We start from the raw sequence: 17,800 nt of genomic DNA, 5'->3' as shown, positions 1-17,800 counted from the left end.
CTCCAGAAGGGCTGCTTTCTGACTTGTGTGAGAGACTGGCAGGGACAGGAGACACATTACAGGCAAGTAGCCTCTGTGTGATTGCAATACAGATATGCTCTATGTCCCAGACAATGCACACCAAAAACCTCTAGCAGATCTGCAAAATGCTAGAGGTTTTTGAAGCAGATTTCAGAGCGATTCTAGGCATGTTTAGAGAGGTTTTCTAAGTATGCCTAGGGTTTTTTGAACGTTTTTGTGTAGCAGATTTCATATATTGTTCCAGTAAAGCTGTTACTGAACAGCTTCTGTAACAAAAACGCCTGGAAAACCGCTCTGATCTAGCGTTTTTCAGAGCGGTTTTCCACTTTCCTATACTTTATATTGAGGCAGAAACGCCTCTGAAATCTCAATAATGCTGCAGCCCCCGAGTTTGCATTTGTGGAAAAAACGAGCCGCTCTGGTGTGCACCAACCCATTCACTTTCATTAGCCAAGTGGTTTCCCCCTGCAAGCGTTTTTAAAAAATGCTCTAGAACCGCTCTGGTGTGCACCAGCCCTATCTCAAGCTCTCCACTCCTCATCTCTCCCTCATTCACCCTTGTTTTCCCCCTTTCTCTAGTGCTGGGGAAGGGGGGCAATCTACCCCCAGGCCGCCTTTTATTCAGTGATTTAGGGCCGGTCCAGTGCCTGGTGTATTCAGGTTTGTTGTTGTAAGGCAATGTGAAACACTAGGCTAGCAGATAAAAGTGCATTTCCAGGGCAGGCAAGCTGTTAAATATACACAGCATGATGCAGAGCTTGCCTGGAGGGTCTGTGGGAAAATATCTGTCTGGTCTCTCCCCATTGTTATAATGACCGCATTTGTGGATAAGGTGTTAAACAAGTTGAAAAGTTTTTGACAGTCCCTAGAGTCCAGGAGGGCTGCTTTCTGACTTGTGTGAGAGACTGGCAGGGACAGGAGTCATATTACAGGCAAATAGCTTCTGTGTGATGTGGGACTACAATACACATAAGCTCTCTGCTCCATCTCAGGCTATTCTCAATTTCTCTCCACTCCTTCTTCTCTCTCTGGGCTAGTGCATGCCAAAATCACAGTAGCAATCGCTAGCAATTTGTGAGTCTGATTTTGTGAAGCTATTTTTTTTCAGAGCGATTTTTGAATGAATTGCTCAAAAACATGCTATATGCTGTGTGTTTGTATTTTTGAAAAAATCACAATGCTGCTGCCTGCTATGAGAACACCGTCATAGGGTAACATTAGCCAAGCGCTTTTCAAATCACTGTCCATTTGAAAAATGCTCAGAAGCCCTCTTGGTGTGCACCAGCCCTCCCTCATTCACCCTTGTTTCCCTCTTCCCCTAGTGTTGGGTGTCTTCTTGTCATACAGGAAAGCTAAATAAAAGTGCAATCCTGGTGAGGCAAATTATTATTATTAGTGGTCCGGAGGAAACTGTGGGGGGAAGGAGGGCCCCACAGATTAAGTTTGCCCTGGGGCCCCAGGGCCCCTTAACCTCTTGACGACCAGCTAACGCCGATTGGCGTAAACTGGTTGTCTGCGGGTTACCATGGAAACGGCCGCTCGATCGAGCGGCCTTTCCATGTCCGTTCACGGAGGGTGTCTCCGTGAACAGCCGGAGAGCCGCCGATCGCGGCTCGCCGGCAAAATGTAAACACGCGGGGAAGAAATCCCCGCTGTTTACATCATACGGCGCTGCTGCGCAGCAGTGCCGTAAGGCAGATCGGCGATCCCCGGCCTCTGATTGGCCGGGGATCGCCGGCATATGATAGGCTGAAGCCTATCCTTCAATGCGTATGACGGATATCCGTCCTGCGCAGCCCAGGAAGGAAGAGGTAGGGAGAGCGAGGGAGGGAGCACAGAAAACGATGCGGAGGGGGGCTTTGAAGAGCCCCCCCCTGCAAAGCGCAGCAAGCTGGCGGCGATCAGACCCCCCCAGCAGGACATCCCCCTAGTGGGGAAAAAAGGGGGGGAAGTCTGATTGCCCTGGCTTAATACTGATCTGTGCTGCGGGCTGGAGAGCCCACGCAGCACAGATCAGGCAAATCACCCCTGGTCGGCAAGTGGTTAAACCAGCCCTGTGACTGATGGATGGTGTGGGAGCGATCAGGCCAGAGGGGGCTGGAGGAAGCACCAGGTATGTATATTTTATTATGGGGCCACCATCTCTGGAACACTTTAAGCTTTCAGAAATAAGGGCTCTAAATGACAGCTTGATGAGTGCAGCATAAACTTACTGTGTGGCAGGAAATACACTACTGAGTGCAGGGAACAGATGAATGGTTCAATATTTCAAAGATTTGTCTGTATAGACGCTCAATAAACATTAAACAATTATATCTAGATTTTTAAGACTATAGATACAGTTAATCTATGATTAATAGGACTATAGATACAGTTATTTATCTTTTTTTTAGCTTATTTTCACTTCAGGCTTGCTAGAATGTCAATGTACATTTTGTAATTTCAGTTTGTATTTAGCTAATCTGGCTCTACCCAGCCTCTTTACTCATGTTCCATCTTGCATTTGCAATGAATGCTTATTATTTCTCTCAGATATTACAAATAAAAAGCCATTTAAAAAGGACTGATAAGAAACTGTTTTGGCTACAGAGTAGGCAAAAAATTCTGACTTCTCCTTGTCCTATGCAGAGTGCTGACAATACCAGAAAGATTACAGCACCAATGCATGTAAAAAAAACAGGCGGTAGAATTCAGGTATGGGAAAGAAGTAGCAGTAGAAACATAATGTACTAAATATGCTATTTTAAGAAGCAGATAATGTCATCATATTTTAAGAATGCATTAAGTAAGGTTTGTTTCAAGTAGTCTCACCATATTCTAGATTACAACTAGTTTTCAGAAATCATGACACAATCTGCGGTAGTACAAAACCTTGAACGATGTTGTGCAATGGCGGCAGACTTGTCTGGTCTTTCAACAGTTGCAACATTTTTAGGCAATTTCTCTTCTTTGGACTGCCATTCTGGTTTTAGAACACCTTTGGCCACATTGACAGCGTCCATCATTATGGTTTTGATATGTTCATTGTTCACTGGCTCATACATTTTACGCACGTACCATTTTTTTCGTAATCTGGAGTATTCTAGTCTTGTTTGCGGAGTTCCAGCTGGAGCCCTTGTCGATGTCTTCAAAACAGCCTGAGGACGATTTGTATTTCTATTATAAGATAAGATTGCTAACTTGGTTCTAGCCTCCATAGAATTCATTCGATAGTTATATTGTTTGCTTCTGTACTTTAACACGATGCTGTGAAATGTCTCAAGTGCTCTCGTACGGCAATAAAAAACTAGATGTTTCAAATCCCTGTCTATCTGTCGACAGAGGATGACATCTCGAAGTGCTATGTAAGCCAGACTTGGTTTGCTAAGCCAGGGTCGACTACCATCACCAACAGTCAATTTTCCGTGTTTACATCCAATTTCCACATCTCCATTCCTCCACTGATGAATGTTGCACACATGGTTTAAAACGCCATGCCAGCGATCACGAAACACCTCAATGTTGCCCTTACATGTCCTGCTGCACCAATAAAAGTGATTAAGAATGGGGCCTATCCAGTCCAGAATGATTTCACAGCCAGCAGGTCTTGAGGCATTTAGTAATTTTTTCTTGATAGACTTGCTGTAGTGCCATAAGTCAAACTGATGGTTGATGTCGTTGTAATCAGATCTCATTATTTTTTTAATGCCTGGGTGACTGTCGGTCCCGATCATATGAACATCATATTTCTCTTCTCTAATTCGATCAACACATGTTTTAAACCCAAGCTTTTCCATCGCTACGGAGGACGTGGTCTGAGACACTTGTACAGCCTCAAAGTCCAGGATGAGGGAAGTCTGCATATCCATCATGGTATACACGCAATATTTAGCATTATAGCCAGGGCTGTTGCACTGGCCATCGCCAATCAAATACAGTGGTTTATGGCCAATTATCGAGGACACTCGCTCTTTTTCTAGAAGCCAGTTGTGATCTATTGCTCCAAAAATGACTCCGCTTTGATAGTTAGAAAAACACTGGGCGCTAAAAATGTTTATATTCATCAGATCAAACATTTCTTTTACTTTTTTAAATGTTGAACCGCTGCAAGCAATGGCAGATGCCAGTAGTAGGTTTCCTGCTGCTCTACCCTGGATGTGTGGCTGACTTTGCCACAGAAGAAAGTTATGGCCACCTGCACAGGTCGCAGAGACTTTTAAAAGTGTTCCCACCATTCTCTTATTGAATTTTGTTAATCTTTCAAAACAGCAATCTACTTTACAGTGAAGGTTCTGTAAAAGCTCATCGAGGCAAGATTCAAAAACAATGAATTTGCGTTCCATAACCACATTCTGCTCACCCTTGGTAATTCCATCCGGCACATCTGAAGGATCCAGTTCTGAGTCTGAATAGTCAGAGTCACTTAGTTCACCTAGGTTAGGTGCATAGGAAGCATCAGAAGGTGTTTTTCTCTTTTTATAGATTGGTTCATCTATTGATGAGGTTTCAGAGAGAGGAGTTATCATTGGTTCATCCACTGATGAAGTTTCAGAGAGAGAAGTTAACATTTCCATTTTAGATTCCAGTATGACCGGTGAAGGCGGTGCCTCAATATGCATATCAGCTCCCAGGTCCTGGAAATCGGTTAATAGTGAAAACCATAGAGATGACCTCACTGGGTGTGATTTAGCATTAAAACTCATCTCCTCGTTCTCAGCAGTTTGACATGGCTGAAGTGACGTTGTATTGGTAACAGAGGATGTACAGGCCGACCTAACATTCCAAAGCTGGCCTGCAATGGAGAGCTGATTCGGTATAGCTCTAGTAGCATCTTTGAAAAAGGATGAAGGATATCTGTGTTTACCAGTTCTATATTTGTGTTTGTAAGTTGCAGGAGAAGACCTCTTAGCAACTTCTAAAAAGTCTAAACAATGTGCAACATCATTCCCATGATCTCTGTATATGTCATTGTAAGTTATAATGGAAAGGTGATCAGAAAGGTCATTGGAGGGAGAGGTCCCACTGTCTTTGTCTATGTCTCTGCAGCTTGCAGCAGAAAGGTGATTAGGTGTGGAGCTTCTAATATCATCCACAACATATGGAGCATTTAAATCATATCTATGATCATTATATATGTCTTTGTAACTTGCCGCCAATGAATAGGATTCCTCTGCAGCTAAAGGTGAGAAATCATTTTTATCTGTTTGGGAGGATGCATCCACATAAGACTTTCTGTACGAATGGCAGGTGCAGGAACAACGTTTAGGCAAACCTGTGGAGGTCTTGGACGACTGCCGTGATTTTCTTGGAATCCTTAAAACACTCATCGTACTGTCCTCGGGCATCAGAGTAGGAATAGCATGAGGCCACAGTTTTTGTTTAGAGCCATTACGGTAGGCATCTGTGGAAAAGTGTGCAGAACACATCCTAAACCTTTTTGCTTGTTTATCCAACGATATTTCCAGGGCCATGTTCTCCATAGATTCTTCATCTAGACCTCCGGCCGTCAGCCATCGCTTTATGGCATCTATGTCTCTTGGAAACTGATGAAGGATTATATCAGGAAACTCCGATTTCATGCCCGTGCCATGGGGACAACCTTTAACTACACACTTAGGCATTTTCCTACATGCTAAACAGAAATAATAATGAATATTTATTAAAAAGATGATGAGAGTATTTAAAGCGGTATAAAACCCTGACATAATATTCAATAAAAACATGTTTTTCTACTTTTTATATGCCATACGGTTATCATATTTGCTTTTATGCATAAGTATTATTATTCATTTAGAAATTATACGTTCCTAAAGTACACTTATTTTACTCTGAGAGCTGACTTTGCATTTTATTTATAACTGCTTTATTCATCCTCTGACTTTGTTCAGGGGACCAGCAGTGTGAGAGAAGGCTTTGTTTACATTTCTGACTTGATACAATTAAACACAAGCTAACATTATGTAAAGTTCGGAAGCGGCCAGCTCTGCAGGCAGGGAAGCTTCTAAAGCCTGTTAACCCTTTGAATGCAGTTCTAGTAAAAAAAAAATGCTGGTTGTATATAATATGCTGTAAATAATCTATAAGAGCAAAGTAGAAATGCTGGGTTTTATTCCGCTTTAAATAAACTTTATACAAACCCCCTCCCCCAAAAAACTCTCCCCCACATTAAATGAAAAATTGCACTTAAATGTACCTAAATGTGATTTTCTACACACAGCTGACAAATCATTAAGCATCAGGACCAACATAGTGTATTAAAAGGTCTTAAATACCTTATTTCTCCCACCAACCTTCAGCTCTGTCCAGTGCTTGCCTGAGTATAAGGACAGGCACCATGCTCCATACACTTCTCCTCTAGTTGCATGGTGTGAGGAGCATGTGACTGTACCAATTACAAGGGCCCATGACGCCAGGTGAATGGCGTGCCTCAGGTGGCAGAGGCGGGACGGCAGTATCCCCCCCCCCCCCCCCCCATGGCTGCCTTGCGTTACCTTGTGAATGAGTCAGTGGCCGCTTCCTCTATGAGGGTCCCCGGTCCTCCCCTCACTAATAGACCTCAGATCAGCGCAACCCACAGCGCCGATGTGATGAGGAAACAAGATAGCGGCTCCCGTTGCAGCACATATACAGGAAGCACTTACTTCCTGTATATGTGCCGTTAGCAGGGGAAACACTCTCCTGCTTCCTCATCACAGCGGTGCTGCGGGTCGCGCTGATCCGAGGTCTATTAGCGAGCTGAGGACCGGGACCCTCGTGGAGTAGGCGGCCGCCGACTCATTCACAAGGTAACGACTGGCGCCTGCAAGGATGGAGGAGGGAGCAGGCTGGCTACCTACTGGGGGCACCTATCTGGCTAAGCTATACTGAAGGCAACTATACTGACTACCTATACAGGGGAAACTATATGCAAGCATTTTCCTGTCGGGTACATTAGAACTAGTGCTGCTGATCTGCTTCGAACCGCAACTTCCCAACATCATGCTGTAATTCATAACACATGCACGAAATCAGGTTTGTGCACGCGTTAGCTAGAGTGAAAGAGCCCTTAGGCTTGGCATCGTATAGCTCTGAATGGCGGCAGAAGTAACATATGGCACCTTTTTAAACTTTCCCATGGGGAACCTAATGACCAGCGTTTTAAGCAGAAATGTCTAGGATTTATTTTCTGTAAAAACAGATAAAAACACACATTATTATTATGATTTAGTATTTATATAGTGCTGACATCTTCCTACTGAGTACCGTATATACTCGCAAGCAAGCCGACCCGCATATAAGCCGACCCCCCAACTTTTGCCTGAAAAACCAGGAAAAAATGATTGACCCTCATATAAGCCGGGGGTAGGAAATGCTGGCCGCATGATCCCCCCCAGTCTGTCCCAGTATAGCTAGTATAGTGCCCAGTATGGGAAGGTAGTGCCTCAGTGTAGTTAGTAAAGTGCCCAGGATAGCTAGTATAGTGACCAGGATAGCTAGTATAGTGACCAGGATAGCTAGTATCATGCCCAGTATAGCTTGTAAAGTGCCCAGAATAGCTAGTATAGTGCCCAGGATAGCTAGTATAGTGACCAGGATAGCTAGTATAGTGCCCAGGATAGCTAGTATAGTGCCCAGGATAGCTAGTATCGTGCCCAGGATAGTGCCCAGTATAGCTAGTATAGTGCCCAGGATAGCTAGTATCGTGCCCAAGATAGCTAGTATCGTGCCCAAGATAGCTAGTATCGTGCCCAGGATAGCGAGTATCGTGCCCAGGATAGCTAGTATCGTGCCCAGGATAGTGCCCAGTATAGCTAGTATAGTGCCCAGGATAGCTAGTATCGTGCCCAGGATAGTGCCCAGTATAGCTAGTATAGTGCCCAGGATAGCTAGTATCGTGCCCAGGATAGCGAGTTTAGCGCCCCCCCCCCCCCCCCCCCCGCTCTCCCCGCGGCCGCTGCTATTACCTTAGCTCCGCTGCTTCCTATTCCCCTGTCCTGCTCTTAAACAGCAGCTCGCCCCACGGTGGCTGCTGCGTGATGACGGAGGAAGTCGCACAGAGTGGCTTCCTGGTTACTATGGGAACCTCTCTCTGCACTTCCTCCATCATCACGCAGCAGCCACCGTAGAGCGAGCTGCTGTTTAACCTCCCTAGCGGTATGGACAGAAATGTCCATTCAAAAAAACATGCTGTGAACAGTTTAAACATGCATACACATCAATACTCTCCTGCACTGTATACTAGACCCTTGCTTGACACATTTTGGCAAGTTACAGGAAAAAAAAAGTTTTAAAAATAAATTTTATCACTGTTTGCACAGAAATTCTGGGGAAATTGAACGCTGGGGAGGTTAATTAAGAGCAGGACAGGGGAATAGGAAGCCGCGGAGCTAAGGTAATAGCAGCGGCCACGGGGGGGAGCGGGTGGGAGAGGGCGGGGGGAGCTGGGGGGACGACCCTCAGGCACATCACTTTTGACCCACTTTTTGAGGGTCCAAAATTCGGCTTGCTTGCGAGTATATATGGTATATAGTTTTGTCACTAACAGGCCCACATAAATCTTTCTTTCTTATTTTTGTAGAAGACTGGCTATGGTTTTACCCGCCCCTGAGGAAGAGTCCATTCCTGGTTGGATGAGGACTAGAGTCACATGACTAAGGAGACAAGGGCGCATTATGTATTTATCAAATGACATAAAGTGTATTTATTAACCTTTTTAGGACCCCTCCACGCCAAGTGGTGTGGATGCGGTGGCAGCCCCAGGACCACCTAACGCTGATCGGCGTAAGGTCCTGGGGGCGTGTTTTACAGGAGATCGCATGCGCTTCTCCGCTTGAGTGACAGAGCTCCGCTCCGCCATCAGTCTCCCAGCAGCGATTGCCACTAGGAGACTGTTAGACGGCAAAACCGACGTCTATTTACTAGGTACAGCGCTGCGATCTATGGCAGCGCTGTACTGGGGACAGAAGTGTGACACGGCTGTCCCGCTGGGACACAGGAGAGCAATCAGCTCTCATTGGCTGAAGCTTATGACAGCCGATCGCTGTCATAGGCTGGCTAGGGGAGGGAGTGAGGGGAAGATAAAAAAATAAGAAATGTATTATAAAAATAAACAAAAAATGTTGATCAAAAAATAAATAAACATTGAAGGAGCGATCAGACCCCGCCAACAGAAAGCTCTGTTGGTGGGGAGAAGAGAGGGGGGGGGGGGAATCACTTATGTGCTGAGTTGTGCGGCCCTGCAGCGAGGCCTTAAAGCTACAGTGGCCCATTTTGTGAAAAAATGGCCTGGTCTTCAGGGGTGTTTAAGCCCGTGGTCCTTAAGTGGTTAATAAAATAAATTAATAATCATCTGATGTATGGGCACCTTTAACGTGACTCCAATATACCTTCTAGTACCTCACAGTACTTCTTTATAGATTTGTGTATGTTGCCTAGGTTTTAAATATTTATTGATATCTGTTAACTTTTACACACATTTCTTTTCAAATCTAGTGGGCTGGGGACAGTTTTGACCAGTGTTTAATGACTATTTCCCCCCTATTTGGGACATCTGTTAACTAATTTGTACCTTTCAAATAAATTTGCTCTTCAAAAGTTATTAATTGCAGAAGTTGTAGACAGCTAGCCAACTCACCTATGTGAATAGGTCTGGACACCAACAGATTATCTGCATAACAGGTCCAAGTTTACAATCAGTTTACCTTAAAAACAAAAAAAACAAGAGTGTCTGAACAATGACTGAGATAAACTGCTTATCAGGGTTTTTTTAAACAGAAGAAATTCCATATTCAGTATTATGGGTCCTTTTCCACTACCCCATGTTTTCCCCAAATATAAGACGGGGGGGGGGGGGGGGGGGGGGTAACAACAAGGTCTCTCACAGGAATTGTAATTTCTGGTATGGCACTCACAAAGCCTTTCTGTAAACATCAAGTCTTTCTAGGCATACTGGAACATACCAGAAGAGAGAGAAGCAATAGACAAATTACAGCAAACTAGTGAGGTCTGGAGGGAAAAAAATAAAAAAAATTGCAAGAAAGACAGTTGTTTCTAGCTACGCTGATCAAGTTCTTCTAGAAATAGGCAGCCTTGAAAGCCAAAGGCAGTGGCTAGCCTAGGAAACTTAGTATAGCAGACGAGAGACACATTATGCTGACTTCCCTTTGCAATCAGTATAGTTCCAGTGTCACCAGATTAGCAGTGACCAGATGAGCAGAAACCTGTGGAACCCCAATACAACTGTCCAATATTTATCTTTAAAGGGATACTGTAGGGGGGTCAGGGGAAAATGAGTTAAACTTACCCGGGGCTTCTAACGGTCCCCCGCAGACATCCTGTGTTGGCGCAGCCACTCACCGATGCTCCGGCCCCGCCTCCGGTTCACTTCTGGAATTTCAGACTTTAAAGTCTGAAAACCACTGCGCCTGCGTTGCCGTGTCCTCGATCCCGCTGATGTCATCAAGAGCGCACAGCGCAGGCCCAGTATGGTCTGTGTCTGCGCAGTACACTCCTGGTGTCATCAGCGGGAGCGAGGACACGGGCGTGCAGGCGCAGTGGTTTTCTGACTTTAAAGTCAGAAATTCCAGAAGTGAGCTGGAGGCGGGGCCGGAGCATCGGTGATTGGCTGTGCCAACACAGGATGTCTGCGGGGGACCATTAGAAGCCCCGGGTAAGTTAATTTCATTTTCCCCCGACCCACTACAGTATCCCTTTAAGGGAAGGTAGAAGAATGTAATACAAGTATTACTCCTAGCACTGTTAGCAGGTAACACACAGTGAAGCATAGTAGAGATTTCCTGCAGTTTCAGGAATTAGGATTTGTCAGAATGAATGGTCTCCTTAATGGTCTCCGCCGTAGTACTGAGTATACTTATACGTGATGCAATGTCTTTGAAGAGGAATCTTATTAGTACCAAAGTCATGCTGCAATAGGTCAATAACCCCTACTGTACAGTCAAAGTCACACATCAATGAAGGATTGACTAATTAATCGCCTTCAAAATATCTGTCTGGTGAACTCCAGCCTGTCTTCTGCTTCAAACGATTCACAGAAATGTATTTTACCAGAGTAGCCAATGATTTCCTAAGAGCTACAGCTAAAGACCATCATGCTCATCCCTCCCGATTCGTCTTCTGCATTTGATATTGTTGATCATTTTGCCCAACCAGACACTCATATTTAGGTATAAAGTGCCTCACTCTTACTTGGATATCTTCCTATCTATCTTAAAGTTCTTTTTATTCTCTTATTCTAAACACTTCCCCTCTCGGGGGCACATGCGCACTTTCACGGAAGTGGATGTCTCCCTCATGAGCTCCGTGACGATTCTGTAATTAGCCACATTTACAGGCACACAGAGGGGCAGATGTAAACTCACTCACAGTGCCCAGCGGCAGGAGATGACAGGGAGGAACCGGGGCAAGTCAGTGGGAGAAAGGACAACATCAACGGAAACCCCAGCAAGCCTCTACGACACCCAGCAGGCAGGCCTCAAATCCAAGATGGCGAATGGTGCCTTGGCATCCTCCTCACCCAACCACAATATCCCAGCAGTGCTCAAGGAATCAAAGGAGGATGCAGCTCCACAAGCCTCAGAACTGGTGGGATCCATACAACAGGTACTTAAAGCTGAATTGTCTGCAGCAGTGGAGAACTTTTTTTACTTCACAAATGCAGGAGCTGGGGAACAGAGTTAATGATCTTGAATACAAGTAGGACACAGTAGCTGATGCTTTAGAGGAAGATAGATCCAGGGCTGATAAACAGGATCAGAGAATAGTTCAGCTTGAACAGCGTTCAGAAAACAGAGCCAGATGGCCCAACTTACAAATCAGAGTCTGTGACTGCTATTAAAAAGGCTGCCATGAATTTATCTGCTGCTCTGCTACCTCAAGCCAATCCGAACAACTTTAGAATTGTCATATTTGAGGAATTCCACCAATAATCTACACAGACAACATTTCCAACACACCCATGGATGGATATAGTATGCGGTGTAGTTTACTGACTACAGTAGTGACATTTTGGCTGGATTTTTACAACTTCAGTACATCTCAACTTTACTTAAAGTGAACCTCTGGACTAAAAATCTACTCAGCAGCACTGGAAAGGCTTGGTGTTTCTTTAACAATTTCACAGCATCAGAACTTTGTTTTTCTTACCAAAGCATCATTTTTAGCTGCATTTGTAGCTAAGCTCCTCCCCATCAAAGAAAACTGCCCGGGCTTTTATTTCCCTGATGCTGTGCAAAGCAGGATGGGATTTCCTATGTTGTTATTCACATTGCCTAGCAACTGGGAGGGGTGATCAGGACACAGGACAGTTGGAACTGTGTCTCATGCTCCCTGTCACCTCCTTTCAACCAAAAAGATGGCTGCCCCATGAAATCACAAACATTTGCCTGTTCTTTTAAAACAGGGTGGGTAACAGATTATATTACCCATCTATTTTAATTAACATAACTAATGTAACTTAATGACAGTATGTTTGTTTAGGCTGGAGTTCCTCTTTAAAGTGGTGTACACTGCAAAAACTAAAACGAAAAACAACAAACTGTCACTTATGTTCTTTGAGGCCCTGTTCACAGTGGTCTGTTGCATCCTATATAATAAAACGCAAGTGTCGCTGCGTCCGTCCGTGTGTCAGTGCTTTTTAGCACTGCGAGAGCCGGGGGAGGATGGGGCCAGAGTGTGTGTGCCCGCGGCATGCAGGCGTGCGCGTGGCGGGCGTGCGCGTCACGTGCAAGCGGCGGGCGGTGAATTAAAGACAGACCTAGCCTGTTTTTAAGCGGGCTAAGGTCACTAGTTACAGAATAATTCTGCATATCTACTCACTGCCCATACAATTCTATAGAGCTGCTCACAGTTCTACATTTTAACTGATTACGTTAGTCTAACTCTCTGCATGCAGGTTTTGTATTAAGGTTTAGGGCCAGTCTCCACTGCTGTTCACAATCATTATAACACATTATAATGTGTGCCTTATGCAACAGACCATTATGAGCCTAGCCTGAAACCTAAAGGGGGAACAATTTTTTTTTTGGCCCTACTATTTACCGCAACAACAGCTTAGCCAAACATATATGTGATAATTTTATTTAGAAAGGGTAACCAAATTATTTATGAGGTGAATTTCTGCAGTTCTGTATAAAGTATCTGCAAAACAGCAGACAAACAGACATATTTGATTAACCACTTCAGGACCATAGGCTTACAAACCCCTAGTGAACAGGCTATTTTCTACAATTCATGCCACTGCAGCTTGAGGGCTTGATGCAGGGCCGTACAACTCAGCACACAAGTGATCCCCCCTTTTCTGCCCACCAACAGAGATTTCTGTTGGTGGGCTCTGATCACTCCTGAGAGGTTTGTGTTTTTATTTATTTTATAAATTTGTCTGGTTTTTTTTTAAATATTTTTTTTACCCCCTCCCTCCCTCCCCACGCCAGCCAATGACAGCAATCGGCTGTCATCATAGGCATCAGCCTATGAGAGCCGATCGCTCTTGAGCCTCCTCAGGGCACAGTCGAGTGACACAGCTATCCCCAGTACATCGCTGCTGTAGATCACTGCGCTCTACAGTACAATGTAAATAGTCTCCTAGCGGCAATCGTTACTGGAAGACTGATGACGGAGCTCCGCTCCGTCATTTAAGTGGAGATGTGCGCGCAACGCCGCGTATGATCTCCAGGCATGGTCGGAATAGCCGATTTCCTTTTCCGGCACAATTCCGCATTCCGACATATAGAAATTCCGTTACCGTTCGATTCCGAGTCAGTTCCGCGGAATTCCGATTTGCACGGAATTCCGTCGGAAAAATTTTAAAATCTCTCTCTCTCTCTCTCTCTCTCTCTCTCTCTCTCAGGCTTTAGCATGTAGTGTGGTCAGAGGTGGGACAAGGTCCTTCAGCACCCAAGGCTGAGACAGCAAAGTGCGCCCCCCCATCCCTCCCACCCCAGCTGTCACACACTGATTGCTATTACACTAAGAGGTGCCCCAGGGCCCCCCCCCCCCCCCACCCCCAACACCTTAATCTCTACTTATCTGGCTTGCTGTCGCTGCCATGTATCACCTTTTCTTATTTCTTTCTGCTTCAAACACAATTGGGAATGACAGCTGAATGAATTGTGCACCCCCTCCTACACTGCGCCCTGAGGCTGCAGCCTCTCCAGCCTCAGCCTTACTAGTGGGTAAGACAGATACCTACTTCCATGCAGTGTGGTTCATGGCATGGCCGGCCTTTGACCTGTGCGACCGGAGCGGTCGCTCAGGGCGCCAGCTTACAAGGGCGCACGGGCGGCACGCCGCGCACAGTACAGTGTCGCCGCTCCGCCGCCCGCTCTGTCTCTCCCCGGTGTCCCCGCCGTCTCTCTGTAATTAGAGGGAATGGCGTACGGCCCATAGGGCGCAGCGCTCCGGGTATAGCCATGCCTGGGGATGCCGCCGCGGTCATGCTGCGCTGGAGGAAACTGGGGCTACTGCAGTGTGTTACTGGCTGGTGTTAACGCTGCCCACCTCTTCCTCTCCCGGCGCTCCGACCGCTGCCAGGGCTACCCATGCATTAACTTCCACTGCAGTTAGATATCATCAGCATGGCCCGCAGTGATGAGCGTGCGGGGACCAATGACAACGCTGTACTCTTCACTTCCTGTAAGTATACAGCACTGTGATTGGTCACAGCTCGTCTCACTCATCACTGCGGGCCACGCTGTTGCCTGCAAGTTTGAATTAATGAATAAAGCCCGGGCAGTGGAGCGATGGGGAACGATGTGCAAGTGCCAGGGGAGAGGAAGCCATGGGCAGCGCTAGAACCTGTGGGGCAGCCGAGTGATGGGAAACTTGCCACCCTGAGAAGCAGGTGAGACATTGCTCAGCCCAACAGACGGGGGAGGGGAGGGTGATTGGCCTTGAATGCATACACAATGGGCCACCTAGGCTCCTATACATAAGGGGTGGGGGCCTCTGACTACTTGGGGGGGGGGGCTGCCTATACTTAAGGGGGGGCATCTGAAAACACAAGAGGAAAGGGGGAAGACACCTATACCAAAGGAGGGGGAGGGGCATCTGACTACTTTGGGGTGGCTTCCTATAGGGGGGGGGGGATCTGGCTACATATTGAAAGGGAGAAGCCACATATGCTAAAGGAGGCTCTCCTATATTTAAAGAAGTCATCAGGCTAAAATAAAAACAAAAAAAGCTTTACTCACCTGGGGCTTTCTCCAGCCCCTTGCAGCCGACTGTCCTCCGCTGTCACCTCCGCTCCTTACCGCTCTCGACGCACGGTGCAAAGGCCATCCGTGGGATCCGCTTTACTGCGCTTGTGTGAATCACTGCTGTCAATAATGGCCACGGCGAACTGCGCAGCGGCCTCTGCACCGTGCAGCGAGAGCGGGACAGTGGCGCGAAGCGGAGGTGACAGGGTGGGACAGTCGGCTGCAAGGGGCTGGGGAAAGCCCCAGGTGAGTAAAGCTTTTTTTTTTTTTTTTATTTTAGCCTGATGACTGATTGTGACTGTATATATGATGTGTACACGGGAATCTCTTATATATACTAAATAACATCTATGCTGTAAGTATAAAGCCTGATGTGTAGCCGTGTCACTAATAGAGATGTTCAATGAGATGGAAATAATTCTGCGTTGATTCTGATTTATGTAAATGTACGCACTCTCTTTGCTCATGAAATCAAATAATTTGATATGTTGTTAAAATTTGGTTTAGTGACTACGAATTAAATGGTTCCTGAGAAGGATGAAAAGTAAAGTTTTATACATACCTGGGGCTTCTTCCAGCCCCCTTCAGGCTAATCAGTTCCTCGCTGTCCTCCTCCGCCACCTGGATCTTCTGCTATGAGTCCTGGTAATTCAGCCAGTCAGCGCAGTCCGGCCGCATGCTGCTTCCACAGCAGTAGCGCTGCGCAGGTGTAGTGCGCTCCCGGCGGCGGAGTGTGTGCATGCGCACTACGCCAGACTGGCTCAAGTACCTGGACTCATATCAGAAGATCCAGGTGGTGGAGGAGGACAGCGAGGGACTGATTAGCCTGAAGGGGGCTGGAGGAAGCCCCAGGTATGTATACAACTTTAATTTCATCTGTCTCAGGTTTACTTTGTTACACAGTAGTACTATACTCTACATATGCACTCTCCACAGAGCTGCAGGGAATCCACTGAGAATGTTGTGCACATTGAACACAGAGGTGTTGTCTATCACCCATAAACCTGGTTCAGATTGTGCATGAAGAATGTGTAATAGAGGAAGAATCTCCTTATTCCCCTGCAGAGTACCTGCACATCACTCTTACATGTACCCACATAGGGCCTGATAGATGTTCTTTGTTCCGGTCTGTACCTTTTACAAGTACTCTTACCAAGGACTAGTTTTAGTCTATGACTAAAGGGAATAAACATGGCAGTCTCCATATCCTTCTCACTTCAGTTGTCTTTTAAAATTCATAAGCGTTGGCAGTTAAGAGACGAATTTCATATTACATACTTTCAATCAACAAGATTTTAATATGCAAATTAGAGGAGTCGGAGTCGAGGAGCCGGAGGAATTCTAAACTGAGGAGTCGGAGTTGGTGTATTTTTGTACCGACTACACAGCCCTGGCACCTATAGCTGGCTTCCTATACTGAGGGCACCTACACCTGGCTACCTATGCCTGGCTACCTATACAGAGGGGGCTTACACCTGACTTCATATACTGGGGGCACCTATAGCTGGCTTCCAATACTGAGGGCACCTACACCTGGGTACCTATACTGAGGGCACCTATGCCTGGCTACCTGTACTGAGGGCACCAACACCTGGCTACCTATACTGGAGACACCTATGCCTGGCTACCTATGGGGGGACCTATAGCTAAATTCCTATACTGGGGGCACCTATGCTTGGCTGCCTATATTTAGGACACCTAAACATAAAATCCTATGCTAAGGGCACCTATAGCTGGTTACCTGCCTATACTGAGTCTGAGGGCATTTTTTTTTGGGGGGGGGACAGACCACAGCTATAATGCACGGTGCAAAGTGCGTGTGTGGGGGGGGGGCACCAAATTCAGGTTTCGCTCAGGGCGCTGTGAAACCTAAGGCCGGCCCTGGTTCATGGTCTAGAGGGTAAGACAGATACCTACTACACACTAGGTCCTGGGTTCAAATCCCAGCTATGGTATATAAATAAGCATGCTTTTCAAAAAGTACAAATCCTTAATCATGCTACTTTTTCTATCGAATTGATCATAATGGAAGTATGGTTTATGCTACCGGCAGCTTTAGCATGCAGTGTGGGTCATGGTCTAGAGGGTAAGACACATACCTACTAATTAATTAACCTAATTCCGGCTGGAATCACGGAATTTATAATTCCGCGGAATTTTCCGAGCATCCCTAATGATCTCCTGCAAAACCCCACCTCAAGACTCGATGCCTCTTGGCGTTAGGTGGTCCTGAGGTTGCTACCCTCCCGACGCCTATCGGCGTTAGGCGGTCGGGAGGGGGTTAAAAAAAAAAATAAATTATTTTTGTTCTCATATACTGTATTTCATCAAATTTTGCTAATAATCTATGCAGCCAAAATTTTTAACCCACCCATGCATGGATAAATTATGGGGTGTAGTTTTGTGAATTGGGTCATTTTGGGCGGGAATTAAACAGCAGTCTCTGCACCTCAGACTTCACTGAAAGCGCCCTACACTGGTAAATACAAGCATGTGATTTACGCTCTCTGAAGGCTCAATTAGTTACAACTTTTTCTGGAACCTGCTTTTTACCACAGAAATAGTCATTGTATTCAGAAGGAATCATTGTATTCAGAAGGAATTACGGA

General features: G+C 45.9%; 1 protein-coding gene across 3 annotated transcripts in view; it reads right to left on the bottom strand.

Annotated features, from left to right (window-relative positions):
• Positions 1-2,158: 2,158 nt before the first annotated feature.
• The window catches only part of LOC137534519 (uncharacterized), a 75,161-nt gene continuing 59,519 nt past the window's right edge, over positions 2,159-17,800 (bottom strand). For all 3 annotated transcript variants that reach the window (XM_068256052.1, XM_068256051.1, XM_068256053.1), the window contains 2 exons: positions 9,614-9,680; positions 2,159-5,632 (listed from right to left, as the gene is read on the bottom strand). In XM_068256052.1, the coding sequence (XP_068112153.1) occupies positions 2,850-5,621 (2,772 nt within the window). In that variant the 5' untranslated portion in view covers positions 5,622-5,632; positions 9,614-9,680 and the 3' untranslated portion in view covers positions 2,159-2,849. The remainder of the gene's footprint in view (positions 5,633-9,613; positions 9,681-17,800) is intronic.

Source organism: Hyperolius riggenbachi, chromosome 10 (assembly GCF_040937935.1).
Source record: "Hyperolius riggenbachi isolate aHypRig1 chromosome 10, aHypRig1.pri, whole genome shotgun sequence".
Taxonomy (NCBI): Eukaryota; Metazoa; Chordata; class Amphibia; order Anura; family Hyperoliidae; genus Hyperolius; species Hyperolius riggenbachi.
This window is presented reverse-complemented; position numbering and strand designations above follow the sequence as displayed.